Below are 26837 nucleotides of genomic sequence, written 5' to 3'. Positions count from 1 at the left end.
CTAGTAATGGGCCCTTGGGCTCAGGCACATCCGTAAGCGACTGGGTGCAGTTTTGCACTGCATACTTCTATTTGAATGTTATCCACGCTGAAACCACATTTAACCAATATAGGATAATTTTTTATAATGCAGCAAAGGTTGGGCATGTTTAAAGTAATGATGCACGGCATAATTTTAGTATAATCTGTGTAGCGTCTGTCCTTTTTTGACATTCTTAAAATAAAGAGTCAAGGACACATGAGGGAAGTGTGATGTAAATTCGGCAGCAACTGCAGGCTCGGTCAAATTGCTTTTTCTCATAGTCCGCATTCTGCAATCTCGTTCATCCCCGCCCTTACTGCAGATGCCTGCAGGGAACAGATTTTATGATTCATATACTGAGACCCTATTAAAGTTTCCACTTGCGCTTTTTTCTGCAACCTTCTTACAAATATTAAGCAGATGAAATGTGAGGGCTTTTCAAAATGTCACTTTTTAAAGATTTGATCTTTGGAACATGAAAGCTTTGAATTAAAGAGTAGAGCTGGAGGAAGAAAATACATGTTCCACTTCAAATCTCATCAGTTGCTCATGCAAAAAGTACTCGCCCCTTTTCTAGTACATTCTGCAGTGGGTTTTTTTTGCGCAGTTCCTGAGATAGGATTTGTACCGTTAAAGCTGACGTGTTTTCCAATATCGATATTTGCCCAATCAAATTTGACTGACATCAACTCCCGCCACCCTACTTCTTCCTCGCAGCCAATATCAACGAAAGACCGGAGTAAAGCCGGCCTCCACCAATATAAAATAGCGCGATCCGCCAATATTTCCTATTCGGTTACTTATATCGACCCGTTACTGTCGAGCAAAGTAACAATCATCTTTTATAAATCTCAATTTCATTGATAATATAACTTGAAAAAATGGTGAGTATGCAATATTCGAACACTTTCCAGCATGTTTAAAATTAGTTTTTGTAATGTCCATAATTAGGATATAGTAATATTAAAATTGTAAATTTTCTCACTGAATTCATTTTGTCGCAATCATGATGCAGTTTCTGAAGATTCTGGGCTTGAAAATAATGTAGCAATGAAGCCAATAATGTGGCAACATTGTTAAATTGAGACCCAGTTCATCTTCAATATTTTATACTGCTATGGTATTAAATGATTTCTCTTCGCCCCCACTCCCAACATAACCTAACAAAGATGCCAATGTGGTGTTTGTTTGGGAGAAGTGGCTAATCGATTATTTCGCTTGAGTGAGGCAGAAAATGAGCGATTTTGGTAGCATCCATGTGTCTAATGCGCTGTATTGGTTGTAAGGAGGTGTTGTTATGCACCTTGAATATGAAGTTTACCCGCGAGAGTGAGAATCTTTCCTTTTTTAATCTCTGCCTTTTTAAGGCGCTCCAGCGAACACCTTTTTCGCTTTAAGCGATTGTTTGATGTAGAGGAAAAGCGCGGGAGTCGAGTATCGCTCAGGTTAACGTGTGGGTGCGTAGTTTAAGAGGAGACTGAGGGTGGAAACGGGAGACGGCCGGACAATGCAGTCATTCTTGCTCTGCAACTTAAATTGATGCAAGATTGAAAATCAACGGCACTGATTGGTTACCGGGCCGCATAAGGATGTTGTTCTATGGGTAGATCGGCTGGAACTGTGACCTCGTACCCGCCTTAGCGTTGATTTCGGCTTGTCTTCAGCATTGTAACTGGATTCCCGCAGGGGAATCTGGTGGCGGCTGTTGATGGTTAGAGACGGTCCACGGCTCAGCCTGTGTATTAACATGGCCGACACACTCTGGCCTGTTGGTGCCGCAGTGTGCACTGCATTGTGGGAATTGTAGTGCCTTCACTGGTTCCCGCGCAGTCGAGAGGAGGCAGGAAACTACATGTCCCATCGATCCTTGCGCGAGTGCCCTGCCCCCATGATGCGGAGTAGTGACGACAGCGCTTGGTCCCACTCTCTGCGCATGTGCAGTCTCCCCACACAAAGTGCCAAGTGGACACTTGGTTCATTGACCCAGTGTCATCTACTAAAAGGGCCACCTCAGCTGAGGAGCTAAACCATTCAAATGTTATGAAATCCAACCTATTACACTTGAAGCATATGCCCTGATGCTTCATTCCTAGGACTTTTTAAATTGCAGTTCTCAATTGCATGTGGAATTTGTCATGCGCTTTGGGAGCTTTCTATAAAGTAATGGTGTCCTTTTCAAATGAGGTACAGTAGTATATACTGAAATAATATCTGTATTTATTAATATTCTTTCCTCTCCCACAGCGTGAGTGCATCAGTATCCATGTTGGTCAGGCTGGAGTCCAGATTGGAAATGCCTGCTGGGAGCTCTACTGCTTGGAGCATGGCATCCAGCCTGATGGACAGATGCCCAGTGACAAGACCATTGGAGGCGGAGATGATTCCTTCAACACTTTCTTCAGTGAGACAGGAGCAGGCAAACATGTTCCACGAGCTGTGTTTGTAGACTTGGAGCCAACTGTAATAGGTAGGTGACAAATCATTTATGTCATTGCTGTTCATGAGCTTTTTGGAGTGACCGTTTTCAATTAGATTTGAAAGCAGTTCTTTGATGTATCCCAAAAACTAAACATAAGTCCTTGTGTTTAAATGGGTTTTCAATCCGCCACTTTTTTCTAATCATAAATCACCTTTTCCTACCTGTTTAATAATCCACAGCTGAGTAATGAAAATATTTTTTTTTCCTTTTTTCCAGATGAGGTTCGTACTGGTACTTATCGCCAGCTGTTCCACCCTGAGCAGCTCATCACTGGGAAGGAAGATGCTGCCAATAACTATGCCCGTGGTCATTACACAATTGGCAAGGAGATCATTGACCTGGTTCTGGACCGAATCCGTAAACTCGTGAGTTGCATTTTAAAATCTGAACAAGTAGTATGATTGTAGTGCCTTCAAAAACTGTTAAATGAGTTATTTTTGTCACCTTGAAAACATAACTGCACAATTATACTCCCAAGTTCTGAATAGGCAGTAAAGGAATGATCTAATCTTTGCTCAGTATAGTTTAAAAGAAAAACGTTACAATCTCTGGTTGTAAAACAGAGACATCCTATGAAATAATTTTTGTAGTCTAATCTAGTAATGTAGGAAACAAAGCAGCCAAATTGCATGCCAGGGTCTCAACAGCAATGAGAAATGACCAGATAACTGATGGTTGTGGCCTCCTGAAAGGGTAGTTTAACATCTCCACTGAAAGTTGGCAAGTCTGACAGTGCAGCACAACCTCACTACTGTATTAGTGTCAGCTAAGATTACTTGCTCGAGCCTCAGTCTGAAGCTTGTGGGTTCAAGACCCACTTGGTAAGATAGTCACTGCTGAAGGTCACAAGATGTCGTGGAGACATGTGGAAGTGGCCTCTTTTGGTTAACTAATTGTGGTTCAGGTGGATGCCATTGGCCTCATTTACTTCTGATGACAGTTGTCAGCTGTCAGTAATATGGGTGTTGCCTGTAGATGAGGCTTGGATGTATTTGCCTCATGGGTAGCACAGCAGTATTTCATTTCCCAAGTTTACAGAACAAATTTCTATTTGGAGAAGTGATGAATGCTGCCAGAATCCATGTTGCTGCTTTTAGGAAAGTGGATGCAAAATGAGGAAAGCGTTTCTTGATGTGCTTTACACAGTTTTTATTTTTTTTTGCTTTTTTTTTTTTTACAGGCTGACCAGTGCACAGGTCTCCAGGGTTTCCTGGTCTTCCACAGCTTTGGCGGTGGCACTGGCTCTGGTTTCACATCCCTGCTGATGGAGCGTCTCTCCGTTGACTATGGCAAGAAATCCAAGCTTGAATTCTCCATCTATCCAGCTCCACAGGTGTCTACAGCAGTGGTAGAACCCTACAACTCTATCCTGACCACCCACACCACCCTGGAGCACTCAGATTGTGCTTTCATGGTTGACAATGAAGCCATCTATGACATCTGCCGAAGAAACCTAGACATTGAAAGACCAACTTACACCAACCTGAACCGCCTCATCAGCCAGATAGTGTCCTCTATCACTGCCTCCCTCCGCTTTGATGGTGCTCTGAATGTTGATCTGACAGAGTTCCAGACCAACTTGGTGCCATACCCACGTATCCACTTCCCACTGGCCACCTATGCACCAGTTATCTCTGCTGAGAAAGCCTACCATGAGCAGCTTTCTGTGTCCGAGATAACAAATGCTTGCTTTGAGCCAGCCAACCAGATGGTCAAATGTGACCCCCGCCATGGCAAGTACATGGCCTGCTGTCTCCTTTACCGTGGTGATGTGGTGCCAAAAGATGTCAATGCAGCTATTGCTACTATTAAAACTAAACGTAGCATCCAATTTGTGGATTGGTGTCCAACTGGTTTCAAGGTTGGTATCAATTACCAGCCTCCCACTGTGGTACCTGGAGGTGACCTGGCCAAGGTTCAGCGAGCTGTGTGTATGCTGAGCAACACCACTGCCATTGCTGAAGCTTGGGCTCGCCTGGACCACAAGTTTGACCTGATGTATGCCAAGCGTGCCTTTGTTCACTGGTATGTTGGTGAGGGTATGGAGGAAGGGGAGTTCTCCGAGGCCCGTGAGGACATGGCTGCTCTCGAGAAAGATTATGAAGAAGTTGGTGTTGACTCTATTGAAGGGGAAGGGGAAGAGGAAGGAGAAGAATATTGAAGTGTTTTTCACATCACAATAGGGTGCTGCTGTAACAGGGAACCAAGATAAAAGTATAAAACATTGTGAGTTCAACATAGTGACTTGTAATTGAAGATTGACTAACTTTGAAGTGGGGGGGTGGGGGTCCTTCAATTTGCTAATCAGTTACACACTGCTGCATGATTCATGTCCATTCTTCATTCAAAACTGGAATGATGTTTGTATTCCATATTTAAAGCAAATGGCTCTGTTATAACGTTCTTCTACCAATGTTGAGTCTCTATTACCATATTTCACATTGTTATGCAAGCCTCTTCAATTAACCTCAGTTGGCTTTACATCAGTGGATAGATAGTCATAATTTAAGGTGTGATGTCAGCTAAAATTTCAGTGATCTGTAGAGATGTGCAGCATTGTGAAAGCAAACTTCTATTGCATATGTAACTCACATGTTCTGTCTTGCTTTCTCAATAAATAAGATCCCTGTCTTTCATCTGCCTCTGTTGCATTTTAACATTTTGTTAAACAGATCAAACATAAACTGCTGCTCTCACTTTCTACCAGAATCCATTGGCTAATGGGGCACAGCAAAACTGGCATCTTCAGTATTAAATGGAACTTGGTGGTATTTTGGAACCTCCCAAAGTTGATCCATAGCAAAGTTTAAAAAGGAACTTTGACACAATCCTTTGTATTCTAGGTACTTAAAATTGTGTGATTGCCCGAGATGAAGTGTGCATTCAGATGTTGATATGCATTGAAACAATTATATTGGGTTGACATAACAAGGGATCATAATTTCTCAAATGTTGCCACCTTCCCAGCAGAGATAACTTTGAAGTAAATTGAAAAACCTAACATGGGAACCTTTTTGTGCTGTGGTGTTTAGGGACTACGTAACATTTGGGGCTTGGGGTATATTTCATGGCTTGATCAGTTGATCAGCCAACCTGATGGTAGGGTTGGTTTAATTTTCACCGTTCTGTTTGTGGTCAGGACAGGGGAAAATAAATGTCCAGCAATTTGACGAGTGTAGATAGTCAACAAATTCAGGATCAGACTTGCTCCAATGACCTATTTACTTCCTTCTGTTTTGCTTTTGTTTTTTCAATTGCCCCCACCCAAAAAAAAAAAAGTTTGTATGTCAACTGGATGAGAAATTCTTTAGGACACATGGGATTGTGGGTAATGAATATTCAGGATTGGGTTAATAAACAGGACATTTTTGGGGTGGCAGGCTGCAACTAGTGGATAGTGCAAGGATCAGTACTTGGGCCTCAGCTGTGTACAATCTACATTGATTATTTAGATGAGGAGGGAACTGAGGTAATGTATCCAACTTTGCTGACAATACAAGTTAGGTCAGAAAGTGAGGAGGATACAGGGAGCCTGCAAAGGAATAGGTTGGGTGAGCAGGCAAGAACAGCAGATGAAATACAATGGGAAATTACCACTTTGGTCGGAAAAATTACAAAAACATTATTATTGACTGGGAAATGCTTACATTCAGAGGGACCTGGGTGTGCTTGTGCATGAATCAGTTAACATGCAGTTACAGCAAGCAATTAGAAAGGCAAATTGTTATATTAGCTTTTATGAAGGAATTAGAGTAGAAGAGTCAAGAAGCCTTACAATAATTCTAGAGCGTATTGGTGAGGCTACATCTAGAGTCCTGGGTGCAGTTTTGTCCTCACCGAGGGGAGGACATACTTACTCTGAAATGAGTGCAACATAGCTTTACCAGATTTGATTCCTGGGATGAGGGGATTCGCTGAGAAGAGGTTGAGTAGACTAGGTCTATATTCCCTGGTGTTTAGAAGAATGAGAGGTGATCTCTTCTTTGGCCTCCTTGTCTCGAGAGACCATGGGTAAGCGCCTGGAGGTGGTCAGTGGTTTGTGGAGCAGCGCCTGGAGTGACTATAAAGGCCAATATTAGAGTGACAAACTCTTCGACAGGTGCTGCAGAAAAAATTGTTTGTCGGAGCTGTTACACAGTTGGCTCTCCCCTTGCGCTTCTGTCTTTTTTCCTGCCAACTGCTAAGTCTCTTCGACTCGCCACACTTTAGCCCCGCCAGCTCTGGCGATCGCTGGCAACTGACTCCCATGACTTGTGATCAATGTCACAGGACTTCATGTCGCGTTTGCAGACGTCTTTAAAGCGGAGACGTGGACGGCCGGTGGGTCTGATATCAGTGACGAGCTCGCTGTACAATGTGTCTTTGGGGATCCTGCCAACTTCCATGCGGCTCACATGGCCAAGCCATCTCAAGCGCCGCTGACTCAGTAGTGTGTATAAGCTGGGGATGTTGGCCGCCTCAAGGACTTCTGTGTTGGAGATACGGTCCTGATGCCAAGTATTCTCCGGAGGCAGCGAAGATGGAATGAATTGAGACGTCGCTCTTGGCTGACATACGTTGTCCAGGCCTCGCTGCCGTAGAGCAAGGTACTGAGGACACAGGCTTGATACACTCGGACTTTTGTGTTCCGTGTCAATGCGCCATTTTTCCACACTCTCTTGGCCAGTCTGGACATAGCAGTGGAAGCCTTTCCCATGTGCTTGTTGATTTCTGCATCGAGAGACAGGTTACTGGTGATAGTTGAGCCTAGGTAGGTGAACTCTTGAACCACTTCCAGAGGTCGCTGATATTGATGGATGGAGCATTTCTAACGTCCTGTCCCATGATTGTTTTCTTGAGGCTGATGGTTAGGCCAAATTCGTTGCAGGCAGCCGCAAACCTGTCGATGAGATTCTGCAGACACTCTTCAGTGTGAGATGTTAAAGCAGCATCGCCAGCAAAGAGGAGTTCCCTGATGAGGACTTTCCGTACTTTGGTCTTCGCTCTTAGATGGGCAAGGTTGAACAACCTGCCCCCTGATATTGTGTGGAGGAAAATTCCTTCTTCTGAAGACTTGAACGCATGTGAGAGCAGCAGGGAGAAGAAAATCCCAAACAGTGTGGGTGCATGAACAGAGCCCTGTTTCACGCCACTCAGGATAGGAAAGGGGTCTGATGAGGTGCCGCTATGCTGAACTGTGTCTTTCATATTGTCATGGAATGAGGTGATGATACTTAGTAGCTTTGGTGGACATCCGATCTTTTCTGGTGATCTAATTGAAACAAATTTCAAGGGGCTTAGCAGGGTAGATGCTGAGAAAATGTTACCCTGGCTGGGGAATCTAGAACATGAGGTCTCCGTCCCAGAATAAGGGGTTGATCATTTCGTACTGAGATGAGAAATTTCTTCACTCAAAGGGTTGTGAATCTTCGGAATTACATATGAACGTATGAATTGGAAGCAGGAGTAGGCCACTCAGCCCTTCGAGCCTGCTCCACCATTCAATAAAATCATGGCTGAACTGATTACTCCATGTTTCCACCTACCTCCGATAACCTTCCACCCCCTTGCTTATCAAGAATCTATCTACCTCTGCCTTAAAAATATTCAAAGACTCTGCTTCTAACGCCTTTTGAGGAAGAGAATTCCAAAGACTCACGATCCTCTGAAAGAAAAAATTTCTCCTCATCTCTGTCTTAAATGGGCAACCCCTTATTTTTAAACAGTGACCCCTAGTTCTAGATTCTCCCATAAGGGGAAACATCCTTTCCACATTCACCCTGTCAAGACCCCTCGGGCTGTTTCAATCAAGTTGCCTCTTACTCTTCTAAATTCCAGCGGATACAAGCCTAGCCTGTCCAATCTTTCCTTGTAAGACAGCCTGCCCATTCCAAGTATTAGTCTAGTAAACCTTCTCTGTACTGCCTCCAATGCATTTCCATCCTTCCTTAAATAAGGAGACCAGTACTGTACACAGTACTCCAGATGTGGTCTCACCAATGCCCTGTATAGCTGAAGCATAACCTCCCTACTTTTGTATTCAATTCCCCTCGCGATAAACAATAATATTCTATTAGCTTTCCTAATTACGTGCTGTACCTGCATACTAACCTTTTGTAATTCATGCACTAGGACACCCAGATCCCTCTGCATCTCAGAGCTCTGCAATCTCTCACCATTTAGATAAAATGCTTTTTTATTCTTCCTGCCAAAGTGGACAATTTCACACTTTCCCACATTATACTCCATTTGCCAGGTCTTTGCCCATTCACTTAACCTATCTATTATCCCTTTGTAGCCTCCTTATGTCCTCTTCGCAAGTTACTTTCCGACCTATCTTTGTGTCATCAGCAAATTTAGCAACCATACCTTCAGTCCCTTCATCTAAGTCATTTATATAAATCGTAAAAAGTTGAGGCCCCAGCACAAATCCCTGTAGCACACCACTCATTACATCTTGCCAACCAGAAAATTACCCATTTATGCTTACTCGTTTCCTGTTAGCTAGCCAACCTTCCTCCATGCCAATATATTACCCCCTCCACCATGAACTTTTATTTTCTGCAATAACCTTTGATGTGGCACCTTATCAAATGCCTTCTGGAAATCTAAGTACAATACATCCACTGGTTCTCCTTTATCCACAGCACATGAAACTCCCTCAAAGAACTCCAATAAATTGGTTAAACATGATTTCCCTTTCACAAAACCATGTTGACTCTGCCTGATTACCTTGAATTTTTCTAAATGCCCTGCTATAACGTCTTTAATAATAGCTTCTAACATTTTCCCTAAGACAGATGTTAAGCTAACTGGCCTGCAGTTTCCTGCTTTCTGTCTCCCTACTTTTTTGAATAAAGGAGTTACATTCGCTATTTTCCAATTTAACGGGACCTTCCCTGAATCTCGGGAATTTTGGAAAATTAAAACTAACGCATCTCACTAGCCACTTCTTTTAACACCCTAGGATGAAGTCCATCAGGACCCGGGGACTTATCAGCCTGCAGCTCCAACAATTTGTTCAGTACCACTTCCCTGGTGATTGTAATTTTCTTGAGTTCCTCCCTCCCTTCCATTTCCTGACGTACAGCTAATACTGGGATGTTACTTGTATCCTCAATAGTGAAGACGGATACAAAGTATCTGTTCAATTCATCTGCCATCTCCTTATTATCCATTATTAATTCCCCAGACCAACGCTCACTTTGTTAACTCTTTTCTTTTTTAAATATCTACAGAAACTCTTACTATCTGTCTTTATATTTCTAGATCGCTTTCTCTTGTACTCTAATTTTACCTTCCTTATCAATCTTTTAGTCATTCTTTGCTGTTTTTTATATTTTGTCCAATCATCTGACCTGCCTCCCATCTTTGCGCAATTATAGGCTTATTCTTTCGGTTTGATACTATCTTTAACTGTTTTAGTTAACCTTCCCTGCCCCAGAGCTGTGGATGCTCAGTCGTTGAATATATTCAAGACATTGATAGATTTTTAGATAGTAAGGGATATAGGGGTAGTGCAGGAAGGTGGAGTTGAGGTCGATGATCAACCGTGATCTTGTTGAATGGTGGAGCAGGCTCGAAGGGCCAAATGGCCTATTCCTGATCTTATGTTTTTATGTTCTGAATTGGAAGACACCCACAAACCAACCTTAGCAAGAAGACAGTGTTTTCAGGAAGGGGTGGGAAAGACATTTGAGGAACCACCACTTTCTACAGTCACTTTAATTTTGGGGGTGCAAACATGCTGCCTTATATCCACTCACTTTCAGATATCTTTATCAGCTATTCTGTGGCAAATGCTGAGTGTGTGCTCACCTTCGGACAAGGAAAAGAGCATCCTTTAGACAAAATTTACTGTTGGTATTATATCACAACATACCAGCAACCAGTTAAACATCTTGTTGCAAATAAACATATCCAAGCTTAGAATTAATGATTGAAGACATCTGAAGATGCATAATTAATGAACAAAAATTAAGGTTTATGAAATGTAAGTTTGCAATATTACATGCCATCATGGTCTACGACTGGCTTATTTGAGTCTAACTTTAAAGATTCTTATGTAATAACATATATAATGTTGAATCAGAACAATTTTTCTTTTAAACAGAAAAACCTCTTAAGCAGTGACTCTAGTTCTGATTTGAAAATGAAGAAAGCTCATACATTGATCCCTCTGAACTGAGAGCACATTAGAAAAGAAACATCCAGGAGATAAATGTATCATTTGGGAGAGCTCAACAGATGTTTCGGTACACTGATCAGCAGCACTGACTCACTGTTGTTCAGGTATAGTTCAATGTGCACCTAGTACCTCACCCAGGTGGTCATTCTTAACATGTAAACCCAGTCTATGAACGTCAGTACCTGGTCTGTACTGAGATAGCTGATCTCAGCTGGAGTAGCAGTATAGGCCTGGGTTAAAAAGCTCCTGCTTACTGTACAGTGAACTCAACTGGAAGGTGTTTACAGGTGGGAAGACAGGATAAGGCATTGTGAGAACAACCCCCACCCCCATCTCACCCACACACAATCAAATAACCTGTTGACACTTCTTCTTCTTCTTTGGCCTCCTTGTCTCGAGAGACAATGGGTAAGCGCCTAGAGGTGGTCAGTGGTGTCAGTCGCTGTGAGGCAACTATGGAGTGACCTCTCCATGGCGCATGCCTGGGCGAATGTATGGAGGTTGAGAGTTGCCCAAGCGTCAAAACCCCCCTCTCGGCCTTTCTGGTGGGGTCCAAAGGAGTGCAGAGCACGACGTTTGGCACCGGTATGGCTGCAGGAACTGCCGGAAACATGCCAAAGGTGACACATGACCGCCTACGGGGTTCCACTCCGGATTTTCTGTTAGGGTTTACTCCCTTAGCCGTGGTCTCTCCCGAGACGCCCACAAGGCAGCTGTTCATTTGACAAATAAAACAAGTTAGGGTTATACCCTCATAACCAAAAAATACTTGCTGCAGTCAGGTGGGAGTTGAACAGTGCAAACCACCCTCACCAGGTGGCCGTAACCAATTGGGGGCTTGTCTGGGATCTGAACTGCCAGACAAACGGGAAATTTGGAAAACGGGAGGGAAAATTGACCTCTAAATTGTGGAAGGGTAAACAAACAGGTTTTCTTGTACTCTTCTGTTTTCCTCTACAGTGCTAGGAACAAAAGAAATGGCCACATTTAATGCTAAGGAGTTTGTGCAGCAGGGAGAGATATCCCATGATACAAACATACGAACACGAATTATGAGAAGTAGGCCATTCGACCCCTCTAGCCTGCTCCGCCTTTCAAGAAGATCATGGCTGATGTGTGTGTGTCTGGAATTCCACACTCCCATCTACCCACGATAACCTTTGATTCCCTTGCCTAACAAGAATCTATCTACCCCCACCTTAAAATTATTCAATGACCCTGCCTCCACCACCTTCTGAGGTAGAGTGCTCCAAAGTCGCACAACCCTCAGAGAAAAAATTTCTCCTCATCTCTGTCTTAAAAGGGCAATCCAAATTTTAAAATGGTGCCCCCTCGTTATGGACTCACCCACAAGAGGAAACATCCTTTCCACATCCACCTTGTCAAGACCATTCTTGATCTTATGTACTTCAATCAAGTCTCCACTCACTCTTCTAAATTCCAGTGAAAACAAGCCCAGTCTGTCCAACTTGTACTCAAAAGACAACCCGCTCATTCCAGGTATCAATCTAGTAAACCTCCTCTGAACCACCTCCAACGCATTCATATCCTTCCTTAAATAAGGTGACCAAAACTGCAGCAATGAATAAAGAAGGCTAATGGAATGCTATCCTTTATGATGAGAAGAATTGAAAATAAAAGTAAGGATGTTATGCTTCAGTTATACAGGGCATTGGTGAACAACAGGTATACCGTTTTGGATACTGTTGGGGGAGACGACTTACCAGGGGTAGGCAATGGGATACAGGTCTCTGGCGCAGAGTCTGTCCCTGTTGCTCAGAAGGGAAGGGGTAAGAGGAGCAGAGCATTATGTACCCTCTCCAAAGCCTCCACCGTCCTTCTGGTAGTGTAGTGACCAGAATTGCATGCAATATTCCACTATGCTCACACATGAAGAGTAACCACTTGGGCTGAAGTACCGAAAGCTGCCAGCACCCATGTAATACAAAATGGGTTGAGCTGTACTACCCTTGAGAGCAGCATGTGAAATGTGGATCGAATCAGCCCTCAAATGTCTTTACTGAGTTATAAACTGAAAGCACAGTCCCATTTCCCTAAATCACAAGAGCAGAAAATTTGGGCAATGGTCTCAAAAATCCCACTGATCCATAGTTAATATTACTTCATCCTGAACTTTTCATCCCAAGCAACCTAGCACCACATGACTTGGGCACTATGATGCATGGTAAAGAGTAGAATGTCAATCAACTTGCCAATACCAAAATCAAGTGTGATCTCATGGAAAATTTGTATGGTAGATACATGTTGAAAAGCTTAACATTCACTGCCTGGGGTCACACATTAATAACGGGCACTTAGTCAAGGTACAAGAGAGCAACGAGCATCCATGGAACAAATTGGAAGAGAAAACAAAGCGCAGTCAGGCTTTTAAAATGTTGCACGATTGACACATTTGACTAGTTTAAAGTAATTTCAGAAATAAAACCAATATTTTTCAAACTCAATGAAAGATTAAAGGAGAATTTTTACCTCAGGCTGGGATTTAGTTCCAAAGCTTGTTTACCATACCAAACTGTGGCTCTCCATGTGAGCCTCAAGTGTTGGGAAGCCGGCACCTAGAAATTTGAATTTTTCCCTTATCTGGAATTTGTACCTAGGAACATATATAGGAACAGGAGTAAGCTATTCTGTCCAATGAGCAAATCCACCATTTTATTAACTATGTGCATTCCAACTCCAATTTTCTGTCATTACTTCAACAACAATGATTTGCATTTATATAGCACCTTTAATGTAGTAAGACATCCAAAGGGACTCCACAGGAGCATTCAACGAATTTTAACACCAAGACATATAAGGAGATGTTAGGACAGGTGACCAAAAGCTTAGCCAAAGAGATAGGTTTTAATGATTTAACGAGCATCTTAAAGGAGAAGAGAGGTTGGGAGAGTATTCCAGAGCTTAGGGCCTAGATAGTTGAAGGCACAGCCGCCAGTGGTGGAATGAAGAAAATCGGCGATGGGAAAGAGAAATTGATGGGCAGAAAGAGGCCAATTGGTCCATCAAGCCTGCCCCACACCATGATGGCCAGGGCATCATGATTAGACACTTAATTGACCAATCCTCCAGATGTGGTTGAACCAATGACCTGTGTAATGACTGAATTATTTCCTTTGATTTATAATGAATGGTTCTATTAATACAACCCAATACCCTATTAGCTTTAGCTACAGCTTCTCTACATCCGTCACTGATCTGTACACAATAACCTAGATCTCTCAACCTCTTTAAGTAATGTTCCCTGCAAATGATATGTGTTTTCTATGTTGGCCACAACCAACATGCATGATGCAACATTTATCTAAGTTTAATGCCATTTGCCAGATTTTGATATATCTGCAAATTTACGAACCATACTCCCAACATCATCGTCCAGATCATTAACAAAGACCGTGAAGTGTAGTGGGCCGAGGACTGACCCGTGGGGGACACCACTAGTAATACGTCTCCAGGCTGAGACACATCTATTAACTACAACATTTTGGATTGGTGCCAATTCCTATGTCAGTATTTCAAATTGCTACTGATACAAGATTCGATCTTGTGAAGTAACCTAATGTGAGGTACCTGACAAAAGGTTTTCTGAAAATCTAGGTGGACAATGCCTATTGGATTTTTCTCATCCACTTCCCTGGTGACTTCCTTCAAAAACTATCCAATTTGCACAGCACAATTTATTTTTCCGGAAGCCGTGTTGTGACTTTCTAATGGCCCCTTCCTTCCCAGTGATCAAAAGTGCATCGCTTATGATCCCTTCCAGTATGTGTGAGGAATAGGCTACAGTGGTGCACTAAACTCCCAGAAAATTTGTCTCAGCATACTTGTGGGGCATGTGACACTCAGGTTTATCAGATACTATGCAAGCTATGTTCTTTGTAATTTATATATACGTATCCAATATTCTTGATGCCCTTCAGAAATGTTACTGTAAATACTGGATGGTTGTTTGTTTTCATCATCTGTCCTTTTTTGTTTATAGATCCTGAGATGGCCTAGATAAATGGTTCTCAAACAGGGGTCATGGATCCCAGGGGTCCATAGACACTTTCTAGGGGGTCTGCGAAATAATCAATAATGTTCCTGGGCTTTTGCTGAACATATTTTACAACAGTGGCAGAGGGTCATCTGACAATAACAATAATGCTGCACCACAATTATTTTCAAATGGAATCATTGTATAATGACTTATAATGGTTAGCACAGAAGAAACTTCTGTTGTATTTTGGATCTTGAGAACTGTACAGTTTACAATTACTTCCAGAGTGGTGCTGTGGTTGAGATAAGAGTAAGGCAGGCTTGGTGCAAGTCAGGAGGAAGAAGGGGAGTGTGGGCTGGCTGTCTCACCAAGGACGGGAGTGCGCATGGAGGAGCGCTGAAAACAGCACAAAGATTAGCAGGTGGTGGATGCCAGAAAGTTGATTGATAATAGTGTGTGTCTTTAACTTCTGCTATTCTCCAGATTTGGGGTGAGACGGGGGATGCTAGAATTCTAGACCTTTTGGTGGGAAAAAACATATTTTAGGCCATATTAGTGCAGAATTTACTGCTGCTATTAGAATTAGAATCAACAGTTTGTAAAAGGTGCTACATTATTAAAACACCCTTTAGGTGCAGTATTTCATATTATGAGCATTCTATATTATAATTTTGATGGGAGATCAATGATTATGAATCCATTTGAAAAGAGCTCCTTCACTCAAAAAGGTTTGAGAACCATTGGCCGAGATTACGTGCTTAAATCTCGAGTGGGGGTTAAATCCACCATCTCTGATGCAGAGGTAAGAATGCTACCACTGAGACAGAGGTCTGACGTCTGATGCTTTTCAATGAACTCACCAAAAAAAATCTCTGTAAAGGGAATTGGGTGCAGTTTCACATTTAAACATATAAAAAGTATCTTATATTGAATATTGTAATACAGCAAATGCATATTAATAGGGCATGTGACACGCAGGTTTATCAGATACTATACAAGCTATGTTCTTTGTAATTTATACTTATGTATCCAATAATATTTCTCTATAGTTGAATTTTTGGCTTTAGACTTTGTCTTTGATACCCTCCTGAAATGTTACTGTAAATACTGGAAGTTTTTTTTGTTTTCGTCATCACTGTTATTTTATAGTTCCTCAGACACCCTAGACAGGTTCCACTGCTTAAATCTCTGGAGTGGGACTTGAATCCACAATCTCTGATTCAGAGACGAGAATGCTACCAATGAGACAGAAGGTTAAAATCTGATGCTTTTAAGTCTATTAACTTTTTTTTTTATATATTCAAAATATACTTTATTCATAAAAATCTGTAAAAATTACATTCCCAAACAGTTTAAAACAGCATCAAGTCAAAAAATACAAACAGTGCAAAGATGATCAGTTTCCTTCAATACAATCATGAGTTGCCTCACAACCCTTCCATTTCATTGTCATGCCATATACATTTTTACATTTACAGCACACAAAATTTTCCCGATACAGTTTGAGGGGTTTCCCATGGATCCAGCCCCTCAGTTCAGCGTGCTGGGGGGACCTTACACTGTGGTCTTTCCCCATTGAGCCTTTCTTGCGGCTGTCCCAAGCTTTAGTGCGTCCCTCAGCATGTAGTCCTGGACCTTGGAATGTGCCAGTCTGCAACATTCGGTCGTGGACAACTCTTTGCGCTGGAAGACCAGCAAGTTTCGGGCAGACCAAAGGGCGTCTTTCACCGAATTGATAGTCCTCCAGCAGCAGTTGATGTTTGTCTCGGTGTGCGTCCCTGGGAACAGCCCGTAGAGCACGGACTCCTGTGTTACAGAGCTGCTTGGGATGAACCTCGACAAAAACCACTGCATCTCTTTCCACACCTGCTTTGCAAAGACACATTCCAGGAGGAGGTGGGCAACCGTCTCTTCCCCACCACAGCCACCGCGGGGGCATTGTGTGGAGGGGGCGAGACTTCGGGTGTGCAGGAAGGATCAGACGGGGAGGGCCCTTCTCACCACCAGCCAAGCTACATCTTGGTGCTTGTTTGAAAGTTCTGGTGATGAGGCATTCCGCCAAATGACTTTGACGGTCTGCTCGGGGAACCATCCGACAGGATCCCCCGTCTCCTTTTCCCGTAGGGCCTTGAGGACATTCCGTGCAGACCACTGCCTGATGGACCGGTGGTCAAAGGTGTTTTCCCGCAGAAACCTTTCCACGAAGGATAGGTGGTACGGCACGGTCCAACTGCATGGAGCGTTCCGCGGCAATGTGACCAGGCCCATCCTTCGCAACACCGGGGACAGATAGAACCTCAGAACGTAGTGACACTTGGAGTTTGCGTACTGGAGATCTACACACAGCTTGATGCAGCCGCACACGAAGGTGGTCATCAGGATGAGGGCCACGTTGGGTACATTTTTCCCGCCCTTGTCCAGAGATTTGAACATCGTGTCCCTCCGGACCCGGTCCATTTTAGATCCCCAGATGAAGCGAAAAATGGCTCAGGTGACCTCCACAGCGCAGGAGTGGGGTATGGGCCAGACCTGCACCACGTACAGCAACAACGTGAGCGCCCCACACCTGATGAACAGGTTCTTACCCACAATGGAGAGAGATCGCTGCCCCCACATGCCCAACTTTTGTCGTACCTTGGCTACTCGCTCCTCCCAGGTTTTGGTGCACGCCCCGGCCCTTCCGAACCATATCCCCAGCACCTTCAGGTAATCTGACCTGACGGTGAAGGGGACAAAGGATCGGTCAGCCCAGTTCCCAAAGAACATGGCCTTGCTCTTGCCGTGGTTAACTTTGGCTCCCGAGGCCAGTTCGAACTGGTCGCAGATGCTCATCAGTCTGCGCACGGACAGCGGATCCGAGCAGAAGACGGCGACGTCATCCATGTACAGGGAGGTTTTGACCTGAGTGCCTCCGCTGCCTGGGATTGTCACCCCTCTTATGCTCACATCCTTCCTAATAGACTCAGCAAAGGGTTCAATACAGCAAACAAACAAGACTGGGGAGAGAGGACAGCCCTGTCTGACTCCAGATTTGATCGGGAAACTTTCCGATTCCCACCCGTTGATTGAGACTGCGCTACTGATGTTGGTGTAGAGCAGTTTGATCCAATTGTGGATTCCCTCCACAAACCCCATTTTGGAAAGCACGTCCATCATGTCGGTGTGCGATATCCTGTCAAAAGCCTCCTCCTGGCCCAGGCTGATGAGGCAGGTGTCCACCCTCCTGTCCCGAACATAGGCGATCGTATCCCTGAGTAGCGCGAAACTATTAACTCACCAAACAAAATCTTCCCTTTGTAAAGGGAACTGGGTGCAGTTTTGCACTGCATACTTCTATTTGAATGTTATCCACGCTGAAACCACATTTAACCAATATAGGATAATTTTTTATAATGCAGCAAAGGTTGGGCATGTTTAAAGTAATGATGCACGGCATAATTTTAGTATAATCTGTGTAGCGTCTGTCCTTTTTTGACATTCTTAAAATAAAGAGTCAAGGACACATGAGGGAAGTGTGATGTAAATTCGGCAGCAACTGCAGGCTCGGTCAAATTGCTTTTTCTCATAGTCCGCATTCTGCAATCTCGTTCATCCCCGCCCTGACTGCAGATGCCTGCAGGGAACAGATTTTGATTCATATACTGAGACTCTATTAAAGCTTCCACTTGTGCTTGCGCTTTTTTCTGCACCCTTCTTACAAATATTAAGCAGATGAAATGTGAGGGCTTTTCAAAATGTCACTTTTTAAAGATTTGATCTTTGGAACATGAAAGCTTTGAATTAAAGAGTAGAGCTGGAGGAAGAAAATACATGTTCCACTTCAAATCTCATCAGTTGCTCATGCAAAAAGTACTCGCCCCTTTTCTAGTACATTCTGCAGTGGGTTTTTTTTGCGCAGTTCCTGAGATAGGATTTGTACCGTTAAAGCTGACGTGTTTTCCAATATCGATATTTGCCCAATCAAATTTGACTGACATCAACTCCCGCCACCCTACTTCTTCCTCGCAGCCAATATCAACGAAAGACCGGAGTAAAGCCGGCCTCCACCAATATAAAATAGCGCGATCCGCCAATATTTCCTATTCGGTTACTTATATCGACCCGTTACTGTCGAGCAAAGTAACAATCATCTTTTATAAATCTCAATTTCATTGATAATATAACTTGAAAAAATGGTGAGTATGCAATATTCGAACACTTTCCAGCATGTTTAAAATTATTTTTTGTAATGTCCATAATTAGGATATAGTAATATTAAAATTGTAAATTTTCTCACTGAATTCATTTTGTCGCAATCATGATGCAGTTTCTGAAGATTCTGGGCTTGAAAATAATGTAGCAATGAAGCCAATAATGTGGCAACATTGTTAAATTGAGACCCAGTTCATCTTCAATATTTTATACTGCTATGGTATTAAATGATTTCTCTTCGCCCCCACTCCCAACATAACCTAACAAAGATGCCAATGTGATGTTTGTTTGGGAGAAGTGGCTAATCGATTATTTCGCTTGAGTGAGGCAGAAAATGAGCGATTTTGGTAGCATCCATGTGTCTAATGCGCTGTATTGGTTGTAAGGAGGTGTTGTTATGCACCTTGAATATGAAGTTTACCCGCGAGAGTGAGAATCTTTCCTTTTTTAATCTCTGCCTTTTTAAGGCGCTCCAGCGAACACCTTTTTCGCTTTAAGCGATTGTTTGATGTAGAGGAAAAGCGCGGGAGTCGAGTATCGCTCAGGTTAACGTGTGGGTGCGTAGTTTAAGAGGAGACTGAGGGTGGAAACGGGAGACGGCCGGACAATGCAGTCATTCTTGCTCTGCAACTTAAATTGATGCAAGATTGAAAATCAACGGCACTGATTGGTTACCGGGCCGCATAAGGATGTGGTTCTATGGGTAGATCGGCTGGAACTGTGACCTCGTACCCGCCTTTGCGTTGATTTCGGCTTGTCTTCAGCATTGTAACTGGATTCCCGCAGGGGAATCTGGTGGCGGCTGTTGATGGTTAGAGACGGTCCACGGCTCAGCCTGTGCATTAACATGGCCGACACACTCTGGCCTGTTGGTGCCGCAGTGTGCACTGCATTGTGGGAATTGTAGTGCCTTCACTGGTTCCCGCGCAGTCGAGAGGAGGCAGGAAACTACATGTCCCATCGATCCTTGCGCGAGTGCCCTGCCCCCATGATGCGGAGTAGTGACGACAGCGCTTGGTCCCACTCTCTGCGCATGTGCAGTCTCCCCACACAAAGTGCCAAGTGGACACTTGGTTCATTGACCCAGTGTCATCTACTAAAAGGGCCACCTCAGCTGAGGAGCTAAACCATTCAAATGTTATGAAATCCAACCTATTACACTTGAAGCATATGCCCTGATGCTTCATTCCTAGGACTTTTTAAATTGCAGTTCTCAATTGCGTGTGGAATTTGTCATGCGCTTTGGGAGCTTTCTATAAAGTAATGGTGTCCTTTTCAAATGAGGTACAGTAGTATATACTGAAATAATATCTATTTATTAATATTCTTTCCTCTCCCACAGCGTGAGTGCATCAGTATCCATGTTGGTCAGGCTGGAGTCCAGATTGGAAATGCCTGCTGGGAGCTCTACTGCTTGGAGCATGGCATCCAGCCTGATGGACAGATGCCCAGTGACAAGACCATTGGAGGCGGAGATGATTCCTTCAACACTTTCTTCAGTGAGACAGGAGCAGGCAAACATGTTCCACGAGCTGTGTTTGTAGACTTGGAGCCAACTGTAATAGGTAGGTGACTGCATGTGTAACAATTGCCACATAAGAGGTCCTGAATTAAATGGTAGGTGACAAATCATTTATGTCATTGCTGTTCATTAGCTTTTTGGAGTGACCGTTTTCAATTAGATTTGAAAGCAGGACTTTGATGTATCCCAAAAACTAAACATAAGTCCTTGTGTTTAAATGGGTTTTCAATCCGCCACTTTTTTCTAATCATAAATCACCTTTTCCCTACCTGTTTAATAATCCACAGCTGAGTAATGAAAATATTTTTTTTTCCTTTTTTCCAGATGAGGTTCGTACTGGTACTTATCGCCAGCTGTTCCACCCTGAGCAGCTCATCACTGGGAAGGAAGATGCTGCCAATAACTATGCCCGTGGTCATTACACAATTGGCAAGGAGATCATTGACCTGGTTCTGGACAGAGTCCGGAAACTCGTGAGTTGCATTTTAAAATCTGAACAAGTAGTATGCTTGTAGTGCCTTCAAAAACTGTTAAATGAGTTATTTTGTCACCTTGAAAACATAACTGCACAATTATACTCCCAAGTTCTGAATAGGCAGTAAAGGAATGATCTAATCATCTTTGCTCAGTATAATTTAAAAGAAAAACGTTACAATCTCTGGTTGTAAAACAGAGACATCCTATGAAATAATTTTTGTAGTCTAATCTAGTAATGTAGGAAACAAAGCAGCCAAATTGCATGCCAGGGTCTCAACAGCAATGAGAAATGACCAGATAACTGATGGTTGTGGCCTCCTGAAAGGGTAGTTTAACATCTCCACTGAAAGTTGGCAAGTCTGACAGTGCAGCACAACCTCACTACTGTATTAGTGTCAGCTAAGATTACTTGCTCGAGCCTCAGTCTGAAGCTTGTGGGTTCAAGACCCACTTGGTAAGATAGTCACTGCTGAAGGTCACAAGATGTCGTGGAGACATGTGGAAGTGGCCTCTTTTGGTTAACTAATTGTGGTTCAGGTGGATGCCATTGGCCTCATTTACTTCTGATGACAGTTGTCAGCTGTCAGTAATATGGGTGTTGCCTGTAGATGAGGCTTGGATGTATTTGCCTCATGGGTAGCACAGCAGTATTTCATTTCCCAAGTTTACAGAACAAATTTCTATTTGGAGAAGTGATGAATGCTGCCAGAATCCATGTTGCTGCTTTTAGGAAAGTGGATGCAAAATGAGGAAAGCGTTTCTTGATGTGCTTTACACAGTCTTTATTTTTTTTGCTTTTTTTTTTACAGGCTGACCAGTGCACAGGTCTCCAGGGTTTCCTGGTCTTCCACAGCTTTGGCGGTGGCACTGGCTCTGGTTTCACATCCCTGCTGATGGAGCGTCTCTCCGTTGACTATGGCAAGAAATCCAAGCTTGAATTCTCCATCTATCCAGCTCCACAGGTGTCTACAGCAGTGGTAGAACCCTACAACTCTATCCTGACCACCCACACCACCCTGGAGCACTCAGATTGTGCTTTCATGGTTGACAATGAAGCCATCTATGACATCTGCCGAAGAAACCTAGACATTGAAAGACCAACTTACACCAACCTGAACCGCCTCATCAGCCAGATAGTGTCCTCTATCACTGCCTCCCTCCGCTTTGATGGTGCTCTGAATGTTGATCTGACAGAGTTCCAGACCAACTTGGTGCCATACCCACGTATCCACTTCCCACTGGCCACCTATGCACCAGTTATCTCTGCTGAGAAAGCCTACCATGAGCAGCTTTCTGTGTCCGAGATAACAAATGCTTGCTTTGAGCCAGCCAACCAGATGGTCAAATGTGACCCCCGCCATGGCAAGTACATGGCCTGCTGTCTCCTTTACCGTGGTGATGTGGTGCCAAAGGATGTCAATGCAGCTATTGCTACTATTAAAACTAAACGTAGCATCCAATTTGTGGATTGGTGCCCAACTGGTTTCAAGGTTGGTATCAATTACCAGCCTCCCACTGTGGTACCTGGAGGTGACCTGGCCAAGGTTCAGCGAGCTGTGTGTATGCTGAGCAACACCACTGCCATTGCTGAAGCTTGGGCTCGCCTGGACCACAAGTTTGACCTGATGTATGCCAAGCGTGCCTTTGTTCACTGGTATGTTGGTGAGGGTATGGAGGAAGGGGAGTTCTCCGAGGCCCGTGAGGACATGGCTGCTCTGGAGAAAGATTATGAAGAAGTTGGTGTTGACTCTATTGAAGGGGAAGGGGAAGAGGAAGGAGAAGAATATTAACTTTGAATCCTCTTCCCATTCACAAAAGCATGCTTTGTATCTCAGCTCCAGGCTCAATTCATTCAAGTGTTATTGTGATACAGCCAGGGTGTTAGAAATAGTACCAACATTGGTACTGTGCTGGATATGTAACTATATCCTTTACAGTTGTCCTTGATATGTGATCATGGTTGCTTATGTCTATGCATAACTTTTCATGTCAGATGCAATAAAGGAGCTTAAATTGCTTTCAATTAATTTTTCTTAATCAAAACTAATCCTGTCTAAGTTTGGATTAATGAGGGAAATTAAGACTGAAGCGCTATCTAAAATCTTTTTTATAGCAGAATTTAAATAGTCGTGTTTGAAATGTAAGTCGTGAATAGAGGCTGTGAAAGATGTCCCCAGTTAAGATCTAATGGTGTGCGCTGTAGGTTAAATTCTTCAACTTGGCTGATCTTGAGTGCTGCACCTTGCCTTGACACACACTCCATGGGAGAGGAAGAAATATTTTATATCCTAAAGCTGGCCTGGAGAGCCGAATAAAGCGTGACCTAAGTTTCCACCTCAAACGCAACCTGCTGTGAACTTCTCAATCATAGCTATTATTATTTGCACCTTCCTGGGCTGGAGGGAAAGAGAACCTCCAGCTCTCTGGCCTACCATCAGCTGTGGTACTGCTGCTGATCTGCACAGATTCTGCATCCTTTCCAAGTTACTTGCTTTACTTTCCTGGCGCTGCTGCAGAAATGGTAACTGCAATGAGCTGCAAGATGTGAGCATTTCTGGTATATGAATGGCTGACTTGGTTGTCCACTTGTGTTTTGCAATTTTTCCTCCCCCCCCCCTTTTCCTTTTTCATGTTATGCCTCTCTATTCCATGCTCCCTTCTAAACGTCATTAAATTAGGCCATGGCCAATATGTATCTTGACTTCACTGACCTACCTTGGTTCCATGATCTTTAATACCCTTGCCTCCAAAATCTGTCTTAATTTTGAAATTTTCAATTGATGGGGCATTTTGAGCAACAGTTCCAGGTTTCCAATACTCTGTGAAATGCCTCCTGACATCAGCCATGAATGACCTAGCTCTAATATCAGGGATATGCCCCTTTGTTCTGGACTCTCCCACCAGAGGAAATAGGGTAGAGAGAAATGATCAAATTATATCACTCCTTAATCTTTACTTAAGGGACTATGAGCTCAGTCTATGCAACCTGCCGTTTGTAATTTAACCTTTCTAGTCCTGCTGGCATTTGGGTGCATCTGTGCTGCACCTCCTCCAAGGCTAATATCTCCTTGAGGTGCAGTGCCCTGAGCTGAGCACAACACTCCAGATGCAGTCTAATCAGTGTTCTATATGACTGTAGTGTAACTTCCAGCCCCTTGAGATAGACGTATTCCATTAGCCTTTCTAATTTAGTTTTTTTGTACTTGTCCACTTGCTTTTAGTGACTTCTGTACACCAACCCTTAAATCTCTGATTCTCTGCAGTTTCTAGCTTTTCACCATTTAGAAAATACTCTGATCTATCTTTCAAAGTGGCTGATTTGTGCACTTCCCCACATTAAATGCTATATGCCATAGTTTTGTCCACTCAATCCATCATGTCCATTTGCAACTTTCTGCTTCTATCTAAATGACTTACTGTGTTGCATAACTTAGTGTCCGCAAACTTGGATATACAGCTCTCTCCCTTTGTTTTAGTCATTAAGAAATGCAATGAAAAGCTGAGGTGCCAATACAGATCCATGGAGGACACCATTAGATACATCCGAACAATGGGGGCGGCTGTTTGAGGGTAAATCAACATCTGACATGTGGGAGTCTTTCAAACGTCAGCTGATTGGAATCCAGGACCAGCATGTTCCTGTGAGGAAGAAGGACAAGTTTGGCAAGTTTCGGGAAGCTTGAATAACACGGGATATTGTGAGCCTAGTCAAAAAGAAAAAGGAAGCATTTCTAAGGGCTGGAAGGCTAGGAACAGATGAAGCACTTGAAGAATATAAAGACAGTAGGAAGGAACTTAAGCAAGGAGTTAGGAGGGCTAAAAGGGGTCATGAAAAGTCATTGGCAAACAGGATTAAGGAAAATCCCAAGGCTTTTTATCCATATATAAAGAGCAAGAGGGTAACCAGGGAAAGGGTTGGCCCACTCAAGGACAGAGATGGGAATCTATGCGTGGAGCCAGAGGAAATGGGTGAGGTGCTAAATGAGTACTTTGCATAAGTATTCACCAAGGAGAAGGACTTGGTGGATGATGAGCCTAGGGAAGGGAGTGTAGATAGTCTCAGTCATCTCATTATCAAAAAGGAGGAGGTGTTTGGTGTCTTGCAAAGCATTAAGGTAGATAAGTCCCCAGGGCCTGATGGGATCTACCCTAGAATACTGAGGGAGGCAAGGGAAGAAATTGCTGGGGCCTTGACAGAAATCTTTGTATCCTCATTGGCTACAGGTGAGGTCCCAGAGGACTGGAGAATAGCCAATGTTGTTCCTTTGTTTAAGAAGGGTGGTAAGGATAATCCAGGAAATTATAGGCCGGTGAGCCTTATGTCAGTGGTAGGGAAACTATTAGAGAGGATTCTTCGGGACAGGATTTACTCCCACTTAGAAACAAACGAACTTATTAGCGAGAGACAGCATGGTTTTGTGAAGGGGAGGTCGTGTCTTACTAATTTGATTGAGTTTTTTGAGGAAGTGACGAAGGTGATTGATGAGGGAAGGGCGGTGGATGTTGTCTATATGGACTTTAGTAAAGCCTTTGACAAGGTCCCGCATGGCAGACTGGTGCAAAAGGTGAAGTCACACGGGATCAGAGGTGAGCTGGCAAGATGGATACAGAACTGGCTCAGTCACAGAAGACAGAGGGTAACAGTGGATGGGTGCTTTTCTGAATGGAGGGATGTGACTAGTGGTGTTCTGCAGGGATCAGTGCTGGGACCTTTGCTGTTTGTAGTATATATAAATGATTTGGAGGAAAATGTAGCTGGTCTGATTAGTAGGTTTGCGGACGACACAAAGGTTGGTGGAGTTGCGGATAGTGATGAGGATTGTCAGAGGATACAGCAGGATATAGATCGGTTGGAGACTTGGGCGGAGAAATGGCAGATGGAGTTTAATCCTGACAAATGTGAGGTAATGCATTTTGGAAGGTCTAATACAGGTGGGAAGTATACAGTAAATGGCAGAACCCTTGGGAGTATTGACAGGCAGAGAGATCTGGGCGTACAGGTCCACAGGTCACTGAAAGTGGCAACGCAGGTGGATAAGGTAGTCAAGAAGGCATACGGCATGCTTGCCTTCATCGGTCGGGGCATAGAGTATAAAAATTGGCAAGTCGTTGCAGCTGTACAGAACCTTAGTTAGGCCACACTTAGAATATTGCGTGCAATTCTGGTCGCCACACTACCAGAAGGACGTGGAGGCTTTGGAGAGGGTACAGAGGAGGTTTACCAGGATGTTGCCTGGTCTGGAGGGCATTAGCTATGAGGAGAGGTTGGAAAAACTCGGATTGTTTTCACTGGAACGACGGAGGTGGAGGGGCGACATGATAGAGGTTTACAAAGTTATGAGCGGCATGGACAGAGTGGATAGTCAGAAGCTTTTTCGCAGGGTGGAAGAGTCAGTTACTAGGGGACATAGGTTTAAGGTGCGAGGGGCAAAGTTTAGAGGGGATGTGCGAGGCAAGTTTTTTACACAGAGGGTGGTGAGTGCCTGGAACTTGCTGCCAGGGGAGGTGGTGGAAGCAGATACGATAGCGACGTTTAAGAGACATCTTGACAAATATATGAATAGGAAGGGAATAGAGGGATATGGGCCCCGGAAGTGCAGAAGGTGTTAGTTTAGGCAGGCATCAAGATCGGCGCAGGCTTGGAGGGTCGAATGGCCTGTTCCTGTGCTGTACTGTTCTTTGTTCTTTATACCCATTATCCCTACTCTCTGCCCTCTTAACCAATTACTGCTCATGTCAAAAGGTTGCTTCCAATTATGTGGGCTTTCATTTTTGCTAATAGTGCCTTTTATGGAATCTTATTGAGTGCCTTTTTACTTGTATGCATTAATTCAGCTTCCCCCACATTGTTGGACTCATTGATCTCCCATTAATATCAGCATTTAGATGGAGCCACAGAAAAGAAAACATCTTCAATTATTTTGCATTTTAAAGGTGGGTTTCTTCCGGGTGCTCCGGTTTCCTCCCACATGTCAAAGACTTG

General features: G+C 43.6%; 2 protein-coding genes and 1 long non-coding RNA gene across 3 annotated transcripts; 2 read left to right on the top strand and 1 right to left on the bottom strand.

Moving 5' to 3' along the window:
• Positions 1 to 725: 725 nt before the first annotated feature.
• Positions 726 to 5136, top strand: LOC137358648 (tubulin alpha chain). The gene is made up of 4 exons (XM_068024793.1): positions 726 to 905; positions 2266 to 2488; positions 2717 to 2865; positions 3681 to 5136. The coding sequence occupies exons 1-4, from the start codon at positions 903 to 905 to the stop codon at positions 4659 to 4661; spliced, it is 1356 nt and encodes a 451-aa protein (XP_067880894.1). The 5' UTR covers positions 726 to 902; the 3' UTR covers positions 4662 to 5136.
• Positions 5137 to 6290: 1154 nt separating this feature from the next.
• Positions 6291 to 19700, bottom strand: LOC137358637 (uncharacterized). Its single transcript, XR_010971263.1, has 3 exons — positions 19588 to 19700; positions 13158 to 13281; positions 6291 to 7751 (listed from the first exon to the last, which is right to left on the bottom strand). It is a non-coding gene; the product is annotated as an uncharacterized lncRNA (long non-coding RNA).
• LOC137358636 (tubulin alpha chain-like) lies at positions 18657 to 22877 on the top strand. Its single transcript, XM_068024772.1, has 4 exons — positions 18657 to 18839; positions 20198 to 20420; positions 20702 to 20850; positions 21664 to 22877. The coding sequence occupies exons 1-4, from the start codon at positions 18837 to 18839 to the stop codon at positions 22642 to 22644; spliced, it is 1356 nt and encodes a 451-aa protein (XP_067880873.1). The 5' UTR covers positions 18657 to 18836; the 3' UTR covers positions 22645 to 22877.
• The last annotated feature ends 3960 nt before the right edge of the window (positions 22878 to 26837 follow it).

This window comes from Heterodontus francisci, chromosome X (genome assembly GCF_036365525.1).
Source record: "Heterodontus francisci isolate sHetFra1 chromosome X, sHetFra1.hap1, whole genome shotgun sequence".
NCBI lineage: Eukaryota > Metazoa > Chordata > Chondrichthyes > Heterodontiformes > Heterodontidae > Heterodontus > Heterodontus francisci.
This window is presented reverse-complemented; position numbering and strand designations above follow the sequence as displayed.

What these genes read in the sequence shown, in the direction of transcription:
- LOC137358636 (XM_068024772.1), top strand. An exon ending in CTTGGAGCCAACTGTAATAG is followed by an intron (nt 20,421 to 20,701) that starts GTAGGTGACTGC and finishes CCTTTTTTCCAG; the next exon opens with ATGAGGTTCGTACTGGTACT. An exon ending in TGGACAGAGTCCGGAAACTC is followed by an intron (nt 20,851 to 21,663) that starts GTGAGTTGCATT and finishes TTTTTTTTACAG; the next exon opens with GCTGACCAGTGCACAGGTCT.
- LOC137358648 (XM_068024793.1), top strand. An exon ending in CTTGGAGCCAACTGTAATAG is followed by an intron (nt 2,489 to 2,716) that starts GTAGGTGACAAA and finishes CCTTTTTTCCAG; the next exon opens with ATGAGGTTCGTACTGGTACT. An exon ending in TGGACCGAATCCGTAAACTC is followed by an intron (nt 2,866 to 3,680) that starts GTGAGTTGCATT and finishes TTTTTTTTACAG; the next exon opens with GCTGACCAGTGCACAGGTCT.